At 44.4% G+C, this 16754-nt stretch overlaps 1 protein-coding gene across 3 annotated transcripts in view; it reads right to left on the bottom strand.

The window, feature by feature from the left end:
- GALNT6 (polypeptide N-acetylgalactosaminyltransferase 6) overlaps positions 1–16754 on the bottom strand; it is a 195452-nt gene that overhangs the window by 107324 nt on the left and 71374 nt on the right. For all 3 annotated transcript variants that reach the window (XM_033937281.1, XM_033937282.1, XM_033937283.1), the window contains exon 3: positions 15858–16030. In XM_033937281.1, coding sequence (XP_033793172.1) covers positions 15858–16030 — 173 coding nt within the window. The remainder of the gene's footprint in view (positions 1–15857; positions 16031–16754) is intronic.

Below are 16754 nucleotides of genomic sequence, written 5' to 3'. Positions count from 1 at the left end.
GGGTGTCTAGATCCCCCTCTGATGCTCTGACAGAAGTTACAGGGCTAGTCGCTGGTTAATCACAGGCATAACATACACAGCCAGTCCATGCATGTTCTTGGACCTCAGATGCAAGCATGGACTTTCAGTGCTGCTGACACCAAAGGCTACAACACCTGTTTCCTTGCAAGGCCAGCTCAAAGGACTGTGATATCCTGAGCTGGGGAGGAATCACGAGGTGGGGGGAGGAAGTGGGCATCTCTCTCGCTGCTGGGGGTGTGTCAGGGGAGTGCATTGCTTGGAGCATATGAAACAGAGAGTGGGGGTAAATGGACAATACTCAGACAGGAAAAGCGTCACTAGTGGGGTGCCGCAGGGCTCGGTGCTTGAACCCGTGCTCTTCAACATCTTTATAAACGATCTGGACATAGGTTCGACAAGTGAAGTGATTAAATTTGCAGACGATACAAAGTTATTTAGAGTAGTGAAGACACAGGGGAATTGCGAATATCTGCAACATGACATAATCAGGCTCAAGGAATGGGCATCGACATGGCAGATAAGGTTCAATGTGGATAAGTGTAAAGTGATGCATGTCGGTAACAAAAATCTCATGCACGAATACAGGATTCCGGGGTGGTAATTGGAGAGAACTCCCAGGAAAGACACTTGGGAGTTCTGATCGACAAGTCAATGAAGCTGTCCGCGCAATGTGCGGTCGCGGCAAAAAGGGCGAACAGAATGCTAGGAATGATATAGAAGGGGATCACGAACAGGTCAGAGAAGGTTATCATGCCGCTTTACTGGGCCATGGTGCGCCCTCATCTGGAGTACTGCGTCCAGCACTGGTCGCCGTACATGAAGAAAAACATGGTACTACTCAAAAGGGTCCAGAGAAGAGCGACTAAGATGGTTAAGGGTTCTGGAGGAGTTGCCATACAGTGAAAGATTAACATATAAACATAGAAGATGACGGCAAAAAAGGGCTACAGCCCATCAAGTCTGCCCACTCTGCTTACCCTTCTTCCTCGAACAGAGGAGATTGAGAGGGGACATGATCGAAACATTCAAGGTACTGAAGGGAATAGACTTAGTAGATAAAGACAGGCTATTCACCCTCTCCAAGGTAGGGAGAACGAGAGGGAACTCTCTAAAATTGAAGAGTATTTCCCCCAAAATCACCTCCCTCACCACTCCTATCAGCTTTTCTTTTGATGTTTGCACGGTCATTAATCACCACAAGTTCTCAGATCATAACTGTGATAAACGCAATCCCTCCAAATATTTCCCCATTAAAAAATACATCTGCCCGGAACGAGACTGGTTTACCTGGGATAAGGATACATATTATTGGTGTAGTACTTGGTCCCTGGTGATAGCAGAAACATACAATCCCGCTTTTGGGGGGGAACCTTTAGTAAAAATAACACAAAGTCCCACAACCCCCTCAGACCAATGTGTCCGCCACAACAACTGTTGCCTAATCTATTTCCATATGAAAGAACCTAGGGCTTTCCTGACCCCGCGGCGATATCAGATAGCTATTGATGCTGGAGGAACTGCTCCATATGGGTTTATGGAAATAGGCCTTGAGCTAACCCAGCCAGTTTCCTTCCATAAAACACACCACGTTGAAGAAATAGAACACTCAGTTGAATATGGCACGTCAGCTAACAACCTTTTCCTTACCTTAGCTGAAACTAAAGCAGACACCTTAAATATCACAGACTGTTACGTTTGTGGTGGTACCCACATGGGAGAACATTGGCCATGGGAAGCACAGGAAGTAGACCTTACTAAAATATCTTCCTTTGTGGTAAATTTTACTAGAGCTCCCCCATTAACAGTAGGCTCTCCTTGGATCTTGAAAACACTATTTGTCCCTGATTACTGCTTTGTGAGACCCCAAACCTCTCAAACCTCAGGGGCTTTCCAAGCAGGGTGGTCCGCTTGTACACATACTTATTCCTGGAATAATTCTAAGTGGGTCAACTGCTTCAACGTTGGAGGAGAGGAGAAGGGCAGGCGAGGAGAGGAGAAGGGCAGGCGAGGAGCAGAGAAAGAAATTTTCAGCGGGCCAGCGCGAGGGGAAAGCCAACAAGCTAGCAGAGAGTCAGGGGCAGGCGAGAGGTAGCTCCGCCCACCCACACTGCATCAGCGGCTTCAGCCCAGACTCCCCCTTAAGAGGGGGCGAGCCGCGGCAAGGGGCTCACTGTTTCAACGTCGGAGGAGAGGAGAAGGGCAGGCGAGGAGCAGAGAAAGAAATTTTCAGTGGGCCAGCGCGAGGGGAAAGCCGACAAGCTAGCAGAGAGCCAGGGGCAGGCGAGAGGTAGCTCCGCCCACCCTCACCGCGTCAGCGGCTTCAGCCCAGACTCCCCCTTAAGAGGGGGCGAGCCAACGGCGCGTGGCCATTCGGTGCGCGGCGAAGGCGAGCGGCAAAGGCGCTCACCTTAGTGAGAGCGCCTTTGCGAAGGAGCCGTTGCGAAGGAGCCCAGGCAGCCCAGCAGCGATATCTAATAATTGTACCACAGGTACTTTCCCTCTTCTCACTTCTCACTTCTCATTTCTCTTTCTCTTTCTACTCTTTCAACTAGCTGCGTGCCAGGCACAATCCTTTCACACCGTGGGACATAGGAAAGAGAAAGGAGCAATGGAGGCTGTGGGAACCCAGCAGAGCTACCCAGTATACTGCATCGGGTGCCATATGTATGACTACCTCCCCTCCGGGAGGCAGGCATACATATGCGGTCGATGCCAGGAACTGGATTGCCTGAAACAGGAGGTCGGGAGACTGCAGGTTAGAGTCCAGGAGCTGGAGGGACTCTGCACCATGGAGGAGCAATGCTGGGAAACTGAAGACATCACCAGAGAGAGCCACATCGCGGAACAAGTTAGGGAGCTCGAGAAGTTCATTGAGGAGGCCTGCAGGATGGTGGAGGCACAAGACCACCAACACACCAGGAGAGAACCGACAGTTGGACGACAGGAACCACCAGACACCATGGGAATAGGACCTTGCGGAGGACCTAGGCAGACAGAGGAGGAGGAGACCCATCAGAGCCAGGAGAAAGGACTAGCGGACTGCACAGATGACACAGACCTGAGACCAGGGGCGGAGACACAGCAGAACCCAGAGGACGGACAAATGGACTGCACATATGACACAGATCTGAGACCAGAGAGACAGTTGAAGAAGGGGAGATCGGCTATCGTGGTTGGAGACTCAATCCTGAGAGGAGTAGACAGTCACATAGCCGGAGGGAGAGAGGACCGACTGGTAACATGTCTCCCGGGGGCAAGAACAAAAGACATCATCAACAATATCGAGAGGATCCTGGAGGGAGCCGAGACGGAGGAGACAGCAGTAGTGATCCACATCGGAACCAATGACATCAGCAGGAGAAACTTCAACAGGACTACACTAACTGACCAGTTCAGGATCCTGGGGAGGAAACTGAGACTAAGGGCAAGGAAGATAGCCTTCTCAGAGATCCTGCCAGTACCAAGAGCGGACACAAGGAGACAGAGCGAACTACAGGCAATTAACGTTTGGCTGAGGAGATGGTGCGATGAGGAGGGTTTCCACTTTGTTAGGAACTGGACTACTTTCTTGGGGAAGAACAAGCTCTACAGAAGAGATGGACTGCACCTTAGCACAGCTGGGACGAGGATGCTGGCACGCAACGTCCAGAACGTCATAGACTTGGCTTTAAACTGAGGAGAAGGGGAAAGCCGATAGTCGATCTGACCTCGACACATCGGACATCAGTACCTGACAAGGATACTGACCTGGGACATTGTAAAGGAGGACTTGGGACTGAGTGTGTATGTTTTGAAAAAGGACCTAAGGACGCATTGCAGGGACCGAGGGCACAAATGGAACTGGTAAGCGGAATCAACACAGAACAACAGGAGCCAGAGGGGCAAAGACTTTGTGAAAAAGAGCCCAGGACTGAGTGGGAATTACGAGAACAAGAGGTGCAGGAGAAACAGGCTGAGGATGTCACAGACACACAGCAGCAGGAGGAGGATGAAGCTCGGGGGCTGGCAAACCATGAGGAGGACTGCAGGAGTACCAAAACACGAGGAAAACCAAAAGAGAGGGTCTTAAACTGCCTATACACAAATGCTAGGAGCCTGAGGGCCAAAATAGGAGAACTAGAAATCACTGCCAGCAAAAAGGACCTAGACATAATTGGAGTCACAGAAACGTGGTGGACTGAGGACAATCAATGGGATATGGCCATACCAGGGTACAAACTATACAGGAGAGACAGGGCACATAAAAAGGGTGGAGGAATAGCGCTGTACATAAAAGACTCCATACCCTCAACCAGGATGGAAACAACATTACGGGTGGATGGCTTGGAATCATTATGGGTTAAGCTACAGGGAGGAACTGGGGCAGGCATTAAATTGGGTCTGTACTACCGCCCACCTGGACAACCTGAAGAAATCGACCAGGACCTGGAGGCAGAACTGAGGCAGGTATGCAGAAGCGGAAATGTGGTGGTGATGGGGGACTTCAACTATCCTGGGATAGACTGGAGTATTGGGCACTCAAACTGTGCAAGGGAGACCAAATTCCTAGAGATCACGAGGGACTGTTTCATGGAGCAACTGGTCACGGAACCAACACGAGGTGACGCCACTCTTGACCTAATCTTCAACGGACTAGGGGGGCCAGCAAAGGAGGTGGCAGTATTAGCCCCGCTAGGTAACATCGATCACAACACGATCCAGTGCAGGCTAGAAATTGGATCATCAAAGGGGAAAAGAACCACAACGACGGCACTCAACTTCAAAAAAGGAAATTATGATGCCATGAGGAAAATGGTGGGAAAGAAACTCAAATGCAACATAGGGAGGATGGAATCCGTAGAAAAAGCCTGGACCTTACTCAAGGGAACTGTGCACGAAGCGCAAAACCTGTGCATCCCCAAGTTCAGGAAAGGGTGCAAAAAAAATAGAACAAAAAACCCAGTGTGGATAACAAATGCAGTGAAGAAGGCGATAAGCGACAAGAAAGCATCGTTCAGAAAATGGAAAAAAGACCAAACAGAGGAGAACCAAAAAGTGCACAAAGAACACCAGAAGGAGTGTCACCGAGTGGTTAGAAAAGCAAAAAGAGAATACGAAGAGAGACTGGCAGAGGAAGCAACGAACTTTAAGTCGTTCTTCAGATACGTCAAGGGGAAGCAACCGGCAAGAGAAGAAGTGGGACCATTGGATGATGGAGACAGAAAGGGAGTAGTAAAAGAAGAGAAAGAGATAGCTGACAGGTTAAATGAGTTCTTCACGTCAGTCTTCACGATGGAGAATACAACCAACATTCCGGAACCCGAGGAGATCGCAATAGGAGACCAAGATGATAAGCTGGTCAATTTAGAGGTAAGCCAAGAAGATGTACTCAGGCAGATAGCCAGACTAAAGAGCGACAAATTGCCAGGTCCGGACGGCATTCACCCAAGGGTACTCAAGGAACTAAAAAACGAAATAGCGGAGCCACTTCGACAGATATACAACCTATCCTTAAAAACCGGAGAGATCCCGGAGGATTGGAAAATAGCAAATGTTAAGCCCATCTTCAAGAAGGGCTCAAGGGGCGACCCAAGAACCTACAGGCTGGTGAGCCTGACCTCAGTCCCGGAAAAGATGATGGAGGCACTGATTAAAGACAGCATCTGTGAACACACCGAAAAAAATGGGCAGCTAAAACCGAGTCAACATGGCTTCTGCAAGGGCAGGTCATGCCTCACAAACTTATTGTACTTCTTTGAAGGGGTGAACAGCCAGGTGGATAAAGGGGAATCTATAGACATCATTTACCTTGACTTCCAAAAAGCCTTCGACAAGGTACCACACGAGAGACTGCTTAAGAAGATATGGATCCATGGGGTGCAAGGGGAGGTCCACCGATGGATCAAAAACTGGCTGGCAAACAGGAAGCAGAGGGTTGGCGTAAAGGGCCATTACTCAGACTGGAAAGGGGTCACGAGCGGAGTTCCGCAGGGGTCGGTGCTAGGACCACTCCTGTTCAATATCTACATAAACGACCTAGAGTCAGGAACCAAGTGTGAGGTCATTAAATTTGCAGATGACACCAAACTATACAGCAGGGCTCATACCAGGGAAGACTGCGAAGATCTCCAAAAGGATCTAACGCAGCTGGAAAAGTGGGCCGAAAAATGGCAAATGAGCTTCAACATAGGGAAATGCAAGGTCATGCACGTGGGGAAAAAGAACCCGATGTTCACATACAAAATGGGGGGAACACCACTAGGGGTCAGTAACCTGGAGAGAGACCTGGGAGTGATGGTAGACGCAACACTGAAGGCATCGGCACCACTCCTGTCTAAGCTCCATTGGCTCCCAGTAATCCCCAGGATCCACTTCAAATGTGCGTGTCTGGCCTACAAGATCCTACATGGCATCCTTCCTGCCGTTATCCCTCTATCCTGGAACTCCCCAACCCCTACTTCCTCCAGATCCTCCCAAATTTTTAAACTATCCTTCCCTTCCATAAAAGGTATTTCCCATGCAGGCAAACTTGGGTCATCCCTCCCCTTTAGAATCACTGAGATCTGGAATAACCTCACCTCCCCACTCCGAACCTCAAGCTCCCTCCAACTCTTCCGCAAACACCTAAAAACCTGGCTATTCTCAAAACTGTAACACTTCCCCCCTCTTAGGCCTCTCACCTTCCCCTTTACACCTAACTCTTTAATCTCTCCACTGTAGTTCCTCTCTCATCCTTCTTCCTGTAAACCGTGCCGAGCTCCGCATTCGTGGAGATGGTGCGGTATATAAACCCAAGGTTTAGTTTAGTTTAGTTTAGTGCGCCACAGCCTCAAAGAAAGCAAACAGAATGTTGGGTATCATTAAGAAGGGTATTACGACCAGGACGAAGGAAGTCATCATGCCGCTGTATCGTGCAATGGTGCGGCCGCATCTGGAGTACTATGTTCAGTACTGGTCGCCGTACCTCAAGAAGGACATGGCAGTACTTGAGGGAGTACAGAGAAGAGCAACTAAACTGATAAAGGGAATGGAAAATCTCCCATATACCGACAGATTGAAGCATTTGGGACTTTTCTCACTGGAAAAGCGGAGACTTAGAGGAGACATGATAGAAACCTTCAAGATCCTGAAGGGCATAGAAAAAGTAGACAGGGACAGATTTTTCAAATTATGGGGCACCACAAGTACAAGGGGGCACTCGGAGAAATTGAAAGGGGACAGGTTTAGAACAAACGCTAGGAAGTTCTTTTTCACTCAGAGGGTGGTGGATACATGGAACGCGCTTCCAGAGGCTGTTGTAGACAAGAAAACATTAAATGGTTTCAAAGAAGGTTTGGATAGATTCCTAGAAGAAAAAGGGATTGAAGGGCAATGGGCCTGATGGGCCGCCGCGGGAGCGGACCGCTGGGCAGGATGGACCTATGGTCTGCCTCAGCGGAGGCAACTTCTTATGCTCTTATGGGTCACTTGGCCCACTAACATCCGACCCTTCAATGAAACCTTTTCTCAGCTACTACACCACTCTCGATATTCTAAGCTTCATAAAGGCCCCTCTGAACTAGTTAATTGGCCAGCCCCTGATGGTCTTTACTGGATATGTGAAAATAAAGCATATGCCTGGTTACCCAAAAATTGGAAGAGATCATGTACCTTAGGCATTATTCGGCCCAGCTTCTTTCTACTTCCCTTTGAACATGGAGTCCGTTTAGGATTTCAGGTATACCAATCTTGCAGCCGAACTAAACATGCTGCGGATGTTGCTAAGGGGTTGCAAATTGATGCATGGACAGATAAGGAGTGGCCCCCCTTCTCGTATTATCAGTTATTATGGACCTGTTACTTGGGCAGCTGATGGTATGTGGGGATATCGCACCCCCATCTACATTCTGAATAGACTCATCCGACTCCAGGGAGTCGTTGTTGAGACTATTACTAACGCTACCTCCCTTGCCCTAAACCTTTTGGCTGCCCATGATGATCAGCTTAGAAATGCTATTTACCAAAACAGACTAGCTTTAGACTATTTATTGGCTGCTGAAGGTGGTGTTTGTGGTAAATTTAATTTGTCAAACTGCTGTTTACATATTGATGAAATAGGCCAGGTTGTGAAGGATATAACTGATGGTATGAGGGAAGTTGCACATGTTCCAGTGCAAACTTGGAATGGAATTCAACCTGATTGGTTCACATCCTGGTTCCGTAACATTGGCGCTCTGCGTCCTATTCTGATCTTCTTGGGTATTCTTTGTCTTATTTTCTTGCTCGTTCCCTGCTGTCTTCCTTGCTGTATCAGTCTTGTATGCACTACCACTGCACATGTGTCACGACAAATGCTGGCTGCCCATATATACTGTCATCTCACCCCACAGATTGTAGATGCAGGATACCAAACTATGAGACTCGTATACAGACCCCTACACAATATTTTCGCTGACCTTGACCTCCCTCCCCATGAACCACCAGCAGCTGGTCTCCCTTCCCATGAGCCACCACCGGTCACCACCACTTCAGTGATCTACTCTGATGTTCATAACACACCAGTATAAGCACTTCATTCATACCCTAAGTGCTTGCCTAGCCTTTCTTCGCACATTAATATAATCACCGATTGCATATTATAACATTGTATTAATATTTTTATGTCAATCCTTATACTTATTGTGACACGTTATGCTGTTCTGTTCCGGGGTAGTATAGTCTGTGGGTGGGCATTTGTCCTTTTGATTTCTATCATACACAATTTCAAGTACTTGGCCCTATGCCTATGCTTCACAACCACTGACACAGTCTACCTTCTGCCCGGATGTCAAAGCCACCTGGGGCTTTGAAGAGGGGATGAGAGGAAGAGGAAAATCACGGAAAACTCTGGTATAAAGGAAAATACACTTATAAAGTCTTTGTATGATACAGGTGAAGCATATTAAGTCCTTTGGATAATACTAAAGGTGAAGACACCAGACCTCAAAGAAGAAAAATCCCCTTTTCTCCCTCCTGCCCTAATAAATCAGTATATTAACAATCTAAAAGACATTTCTTACTACATTTGCCAGCTGTCATATACTGATTGGGAATACCTTGCTGAGTTAACTGCTGGGCTAAGCGAAACTTATGAGAAGGAACAAGCAAGCAAGACTTAATTCTTTTGCATGGCAGCAAGGCCTCACACCTGGCAGGATATTATGAAAAGATGAACACATCTCATGGTCAGAAATAGAATTCTCGAGAATATCATTTAGTAAGACATGTCTTGTGATAACGAAGCAGGGGGGGGTGAGGCTCGGAATTGCTTATATGGTAAATTAAAGGGACATTTGCGGGAAAAGGATAGGCCTTACGGTAAATTGAACAGACGTATAGCATGACACAAATGTATAAACCAATAAATGAATTCACAGATGTAATGACGTGTAAGAAAAGAACCAATAAAGATTTATCATGTAAGTTAGACCAACGTGGTGTTGACCACCAAGAAATGTATAAAAACAGGCCTGTAAGCAGAAGTGAACAGAACAGACGTCAGCGGATCCTCAGGCCTGAAGACCACATTCTGTTACTCTATATGCTGAATGATTTATTCTTGTAAGCTGTTAATGATTTGTTAATAAATATACTTATTGATTGATACCAGTATATAGAGTGTGAGGTCTCTATCTCGGTGTAGGCTCCTACAGCGGCCTACTTCACCCAGAGAGTGGTAGAAAACTGGAACGCTCTTCCGGAATCTGTCAAAGGAGAAAACACCCTGCAGGGATTCAAGACAAAGTTAGACAAGTTCCTGTTGAACTGGAACGCACGCAGGTAGTGCTAGTCTCAGGGCGCTGGTCTTTGACCGGAGGGCCACCGTGTGAGCGGACTGCTGGGCATGATGCACCATTGATCTGACCCAGCAGTGGCAATTCTTATGTTCTTATGTAAATGAGATAAGATGAATTGCATTTTCGCCAGAACAACAGAAACTTTATTAGACGCCTCTGATACATATATAGTCAGATATCATCATCAGCGTTCTACTGTCATTAACATATTAATTTCCCAGATGAACTTGTGATCTCTATTGTATTAGAAATGAGCTATGTTTATTATATTATCATCCAGCACAACAATAGGATATTTCCTTACAAATTGCATTAAAAAGGCAAAATCAGAACAGCCAAATCCATATGAAATTTTCAGACTTCTTTTTTTTTTCTTTTTTCACTAACAGCCCGAAGCCAGGCAGTTCCGATTCAATACTTAACTCATTTGATGTTGTTGTTGATTTATGAATTCTTGTAGACTTTTAGGCGTAGATTCTGTAAAGTGCTCCTAACTTTAGGCGTGCTGTAGGTGGCCAATTCAAGTGGACAATGAGCGATTTAAGGGTCTTAATAAGCGCTAATTGGAACGTAGACGGAGTTAGGTGTCCTTAGACAGGAGATAGGCACAGATTTAAGGAATAGTCGCATCTAAGTTTGTAGATGTGGGTGTAACATGGGCATGGTTAAGGATAGGCACCACATAGACGCTAGTTAGGTGACAGAAGAAATTTTACCATGTGCTGAAGCTGTACCATTTAGGCACGGTTTAGGCGCTGTTAGTGTGTGGTAAAGGTTAATGCATGCATTTTATCTTATGCATACATTAGTAGTTAGTGCATGTGTGGATTTAGCGCACCTTTGTAAAAAACAGCTTAAAACTCACCAATCAACTCTTAATTTGTCTCAATCCATCTTCCTTTGCCTGCCTTCTCCTACCAGGAGTAGATTCTGTGCCCTTACCAATTCTACCATAGTAACAACTTGGACCTATGAGTGCCTTACTCTCATCAAACAGGGGTTAGAATGAAGGTTGGTGTGTGAGCCTGGTCAACTTGAGATTCTGACTTTTGGGATAATGAAAGCAGCACTTTAAGCCACTGAGCTACCAGTCTTTTGTCTCGGCTAACTATGAGATTTTACCTTAGCAGATCACTAAACTATGATATGACAGGGGAGTCAGAGAAACTGGAGTGGAAGGTGCTGTAGCTTAATGAGTAAAAGCGCTGTCCTGATCTTCCAGTGGTTGTGAGTTCAACTCCCAGCCTTTCTTGTGCAGGTGCACTTTGATGATGTCACAATGAGGTCATCATTGTGCAGCTCCATACCTCCATTTGCAATGAATTAGAAGCCACATTCAGGTCTGTTCTGTGTTTTATTCTGTTTTTAAGCTTGGCCAATTGAAGTTATGGGCTTTGAAGAATGAGCTGATTGTAGCAATGTTTCATGACAAAGAGAGTGTTATTTAGAGCAAGGAATTGCTTCTAAAAACATCTCTCAAATAACGTCTGTGGGATGCCCAGAGAAAGCTGATTGGATAACCTAAATGATGCAGGCGGACTTTATTATGACAAATGAATTTGATTAAAAACCTTTTACCAGGTAAGGGACCCAACACGGTCCGTGTTTCGGACAAACCTTCGTCAGGGGTCCACTTTTGATAAAAGGAAAATTATCAAAAGAAAAAAGCCTTGAATAAATAACTATCGATGGGTGACACGCTGATAAAACTCTGGCGGTTTTTAATCAAATTCATTTGTCATAATAAAGTCCGCCTGCATCGTGTACTAAGTCTGCAGTTTTCTTTGGTTTGTTTGTTCTGGATTGTCTTTCACTGCAGACAGTTGGACCTTGGTTTTTTTCCTTTGTTTTGGTTTGTTGCTTTGGATAACCTAAATATCATGTATTGTGCTAAAGCCTTTCTGGAGCTTAAACCACATCTATTTGAAGCCTATACGCAGCTCAAAATGCTATACTTTACACTTCTTATAGGAACTAATGATACCATTGCTGTACAAGTTTCTGTGTAGCACAGGAGTAAAACTTCCCCCCTTCCATGCTGATGTTCTCAGATCAACTCCCACTGAAATTAATATATTATAAATATCATTTTAAACATGGTATATTGTGTATTTATTATCCTTTTAATGGTGGTATACTTTGGGGTAATTATGTTAAAGCTTACAGTCCTGAAATAATAACAAATCAGTAAAAAGCACCTTTTTAAATATAACATTGTAGGGACGTCTATCTGGTGTCTATATGGGGTTTTGGGAACGTATGCCTAATAGACGCCTAAGATATGCTTAGTGCATTAGAGACGTCTATACGATGCCTAAATAGAGCCTAAATAATGCCGATTGCCACTTGCACCACAAGGACGTCTAAAGCACGCCTAAAGTTAGGCACACTTTACAGAATCTAGGCCTTAGGGTCCCAATAATGTTTAGTACTATTATTATATGTAACTTTCATTATTGCTGGGTACAACAACCCGTATTTTGAACCCAAATCTCTGAGTTGTGGTCTAAGATCTAAAAATTGCTTTCTTAAAGCTGCAGTCTGTTTAGCAAAGTTTTCCATCTTGCCATTTTACCATTCTTGCCTGCTTTGCTGCCCCCAGGATTTCCATGACTTGCTGGAACAGCAAAACTTTAAAAATTAGTGGTGTAGGTTTAATTTGTTTAGTAAGCAAACGAGATGGCACACGGTGTGCCCTTTCTATTTCAAATGGCTGTGCAAAATTAAGAGAGAGGACTTTAGGGATAAATGTAGTGAGAAATACAATTGGATTTGTTCCTTCTAGTCCTTCAGGGAGACCTAGCAGATGAATATTGTTACATCTGCTCCTGTTATTAGCCTCCTCTAACTCTCTAGAAAGCCAGGATATAGTATTATGATCCGTGAGGCATTGATTCACATTTTTCTCAACAGCTGACACCCATATCTCTAACTTCTCTGTATGAACATTACTCAGTCATTTGTGATGTTAATTTTGAAACTTCCATCTGAACAACATTAACTGCCTCTTTTACAAAGCTGCACGGCAACAGCCCTGAAGCCATTTAAATCTCTATGGGCTTTGGGGCCATTAGCGCAGCACAGCCGCTAGCATGGCTTTGTAAAAGAGGCCATAAGTTTTTTGTATTTTCCTTCAGCATTTCTTTGATTGTATGCAGATCTGCAGTCAAGCAGTTCTGCAGTCGTTAGGTAACAGAATTTTTGATGGTGTAGGAGGATCTGGTTTTGATCTCTTGGCATTTCCCACTGCCACAAATGTAGCATCTAGCTTGGTTTGTCTTCCTAAAGCCATAACTAGACTCTTAATCAGTTTATTCCTTAAAAAATAAAAAAGTAAAAGATACATGTAAAATTCTTCCAGAGTGATCAATATTGCAAGGCAGGAGGGAGCAGTAAAATCACATGTCCATCTTCGAATGTGGCCAAGCTCTGCCCCCCCCCCACCAAGGTTCCACTTCTTCATGATTAAACACTGACATCATACAACGGGCAGTTGGCATGAGCAGTTATATGATACAATCTTGGAGCATAATACCACAGTACCGTTGCTTTCAACCACAGCAAATGTCTTCCGTTTCCTACCACTAACATTATTTATTCACTAATCTTAACTTTATGATTATACCCATCTCCCCCAAAGAGATATATAACTCCTGCAATCAATAGCATATGCTTTGAACATGAGAGATTTATTGTATTTTGGGGCACACACCATAAAAGTCTGCGTGCCAGATTCCACTTCCCAACCACTAGAGTTGCTGAAGTCCACTCTGGCCTTGATCATGATCTAACTTTGACATTCACAGGACCCAGACTGTAGACATCTACCTGGCATAAAAAAGCACTCTATGAATAAGATGAATAAATAGCTCTATAGTCAGCAGGATTTGAACTTGTGCAGAGAGACCCCAATGGATTTCCAATTCACTGTCTTAACCACTCAGCCATGTCTACCATGTAACAAACATAAATACAAAGGGTTAGAACATAAGAATAGCCTTACTGGGTCAGACCAATAGTCCATCTAGTCCAGTGCCCGTCTTCGAGGTGGTCAATCCAGGTCACTAGTACCTGGCAAAAACTCAAAGAGTAGCAACATTCCTGTTTTTTATGGCATTTCAATTATTATATGATCACAATCATCATTCAAAATGAGCAATTACAATTAAATCTTTACAAAGAAAATAGTTACCAACAAACAGAATATTTTTATATTGTTCTATTGCTAGTCCACAATGTGTAGGGGAGTAAGCTTTAAGAAGTCGGGGGGGGGGGGGGAGGGAAGGGGGGTGTCATAAGGAAACTAAATTGCATACCTGATAGCTAAACTAGTTCTAAACTCACAAGCCCTCCTCCTGAAGATTAGTGGGGGTACTTACAGAAATCACTTCTTTATCCTTGAAAGCTGTGAAGACTCAAAGAAAGTATACTTAGCTCTTTCAAACTTAACACAACATTTGCAGGGAAATTTAAGTACAAAAGTACCCTCCCCCCCCCCCCCCCCCCCCCCCAGTTTTAAGACCTGAAGTCTTAAAAGAAGAAATTGCTTCCTCTTTTTTGGGGTAATTCTGGAAACGTCTGGATACATTCTAACTTTCTGATACAAAAATAATTTGTCTTTATATTTAAAGAAAATTTTTAAAAGCCAATCTCTATCTGAATCCAGTGCTAGCTGAACAAAGAGTGTAGCTACCATCATCTGCTCTGTCTCTGAACTTTCCAAAATATTAGTTAAATTCAAGATGTCCAAAGCTGGAGCTTGTTGATCTTCAGATGTTTTTCTCTTCCCCTCAGAGAGATAATAGATTTTTGAAACTGGAGGAAAAGCATTTTGAGGAATCTTCAAATTCTCTGTAAGATACCTCTTGAACATGTCAAGAGCTGTTGTTATGAATTTTGGGAAGTTAATTAATCTTAAATGATTCCTTCTTCATATATTCTCCAACATTTCAAGTTTAAAGCTAATATTTCCATTTTCTTTCATCAAAAGTTGGTGCTGAATCCCCAAAGTTTCCACTTTTTGGCTTTGTTCCACTAGATCTGCTTCAAATTTTTCCACTCTTTCTTGAATATTCAATGAATCCGAGAGTACTCCAGAGCAATGAGTGGTTATATCCGTGTTAAATTTGGAGATTGCTCCTTTAAAGAAACCTCCAGTTATAGACCTGAACTCTATTTGGGAAGCAATCTCTGAGTTACAGTCCTCGATGGGAACTCAGATGAAAAATTTAACCACTTATTGTTCTAGAGTAGCAACATTCCACACTACTGATCAAGGGCAAGCAGTGGCTTCCCCCATGTCTTTCTCACTAACAGTCAATGGACTTTTCTTCCAGGAAATTGTCCAAACCTTTCTTACAAAAAACTACATAACTGTCTCTGTTGCAAAGAGGAAATTTCATTCATTGACCATTTTCTAAGGTACAGATGATTCAGAGTTCTAATAATGCAAAAAATTTTGTAGAGTCAATCATACTTCTTCTAAGGTAATACTTCTACCTTAATTTTTTAAGTAGAGATTACTATAAGCCAATTCAATTAGAAATTTAAGAAGTGGTGGTCAGTTCAAGCGTTGGGATTGGGAGGAAGAAATTACCAATATATCTTCTTTCCCATTAGCCACCAATATTACCAATATGTCTTCTTTCCCATTAGCCACCAATATTACATCCAAAAGGTAACCTGCCTCATGAGTATTTATTTGGTTTTACATCCTGTCCTCCCAGTGGAGCTCAGAATGGGTTACAAGTTTACATACCTATTAATATGTTTATATACAGGGTGTTGGCAAACATGTAGGGCAGGGCATCCCTCCTGCCATTTTTTTTTGGTTCGGGGAGGAGGGGCTGCTATGTTGGGTGGGTGTCATTGGGGAGGACCTGCGATGGCGGTGGGAGACTTTATTCATTTTTTTTCAATGGCACAGTCTGCTGATGTATTTGTAGCTTGGGGAAAGCAGCTATAGAACAAAGAAAGAGGACAGACAGGACGCATGAAAACCCAAAAATATACAGAGATGTTGGCACCAGGGATTGCACTCACCATCTGTGCTGGCATCATCGACAAGAATGATCTCCTTAAGCAAGATATCAGGAGAATTATGAAGCACACTATATACTGTGCGAAGTAACGTGGACCATGCTTCATTGTGAAACACAATAATTACACTGGTGGTAGGGAGAGGAGGGCAACGATTGAACTTCCGCTTGATGCACCTGAAAGATAAACAAAAATCCAGCTCAATATATGTTCGAGGGTACCACGCTCTTTCCTAAAGTGCTCCCCCACTACTACAGTGACATATGAGGGTCCTACACACTTTCCTGCAAATCCCCACTAGTATGGTCACATGTGAGGGTCTCACACTCCTCTCTGCAGCACTGTACACCCCAGTACTGCAGCAGTTTGTAGATGTCCCAAAGAACTGCAACGTCCCCACTATGTACACATTTTTAGCCTTGTTTTCTTAGGGAAGTAAAATAGCTAGAAGCAAAACCAGGGTGGAGTCTGCCTATCCAGTGACCTGAAACTAGTCAGCAAACTTAGATTCCAGCTTGCAGAATTTGAGCACACACACCCTATAGGGCAGCTTAACTCCTCTGCCAACCTTTCAATAAAACGTGGCTGTTTGGTTTAAGGCTCTGGAGACAGTTTCTGATTTATGCCACTCCTTTTCAGTGGGAGTGCCTCACTGAATTACAAGCACCTTTTGTTTTGGTGGTTGACTACACCGGCTCTCCAAGGAGGGCTCAATGCTCCTCTACTGTCATTGAAAGCTACAGGAGGGCAGATGGACATAGCCTAGCATTGCCCCACTCTATCCTGCACTGTGCCAACAATTCTTGTGTTCTGATTATTTATTTAGATTTTTATCCCGTCCTCCCAGTAGCTCAGAACGGTCTACAAGCAAGCATTCACAGGGGACAGTACAAAGACTAT

The sequence above is a fragment of the Geotrypetes seraphini genome, chromosome 3 (assembly GCF_902459505.1).
Source record: "Geotrypetes seraphini chromosome 3, aGeoSer1.1, whole genome shotgun sequence".
NCBI lineage: Eukaryota > Metazoa > Chordata > Amphibia > Gymnophiona > Dermophiidae > Geotrypetes > Geotrypetes seraphini.
The sequence above is the reverse complement of the archived record's forward strand: the minus strand, read 5'-3'. Positions and strand labels throughout refer to the sequence as shown.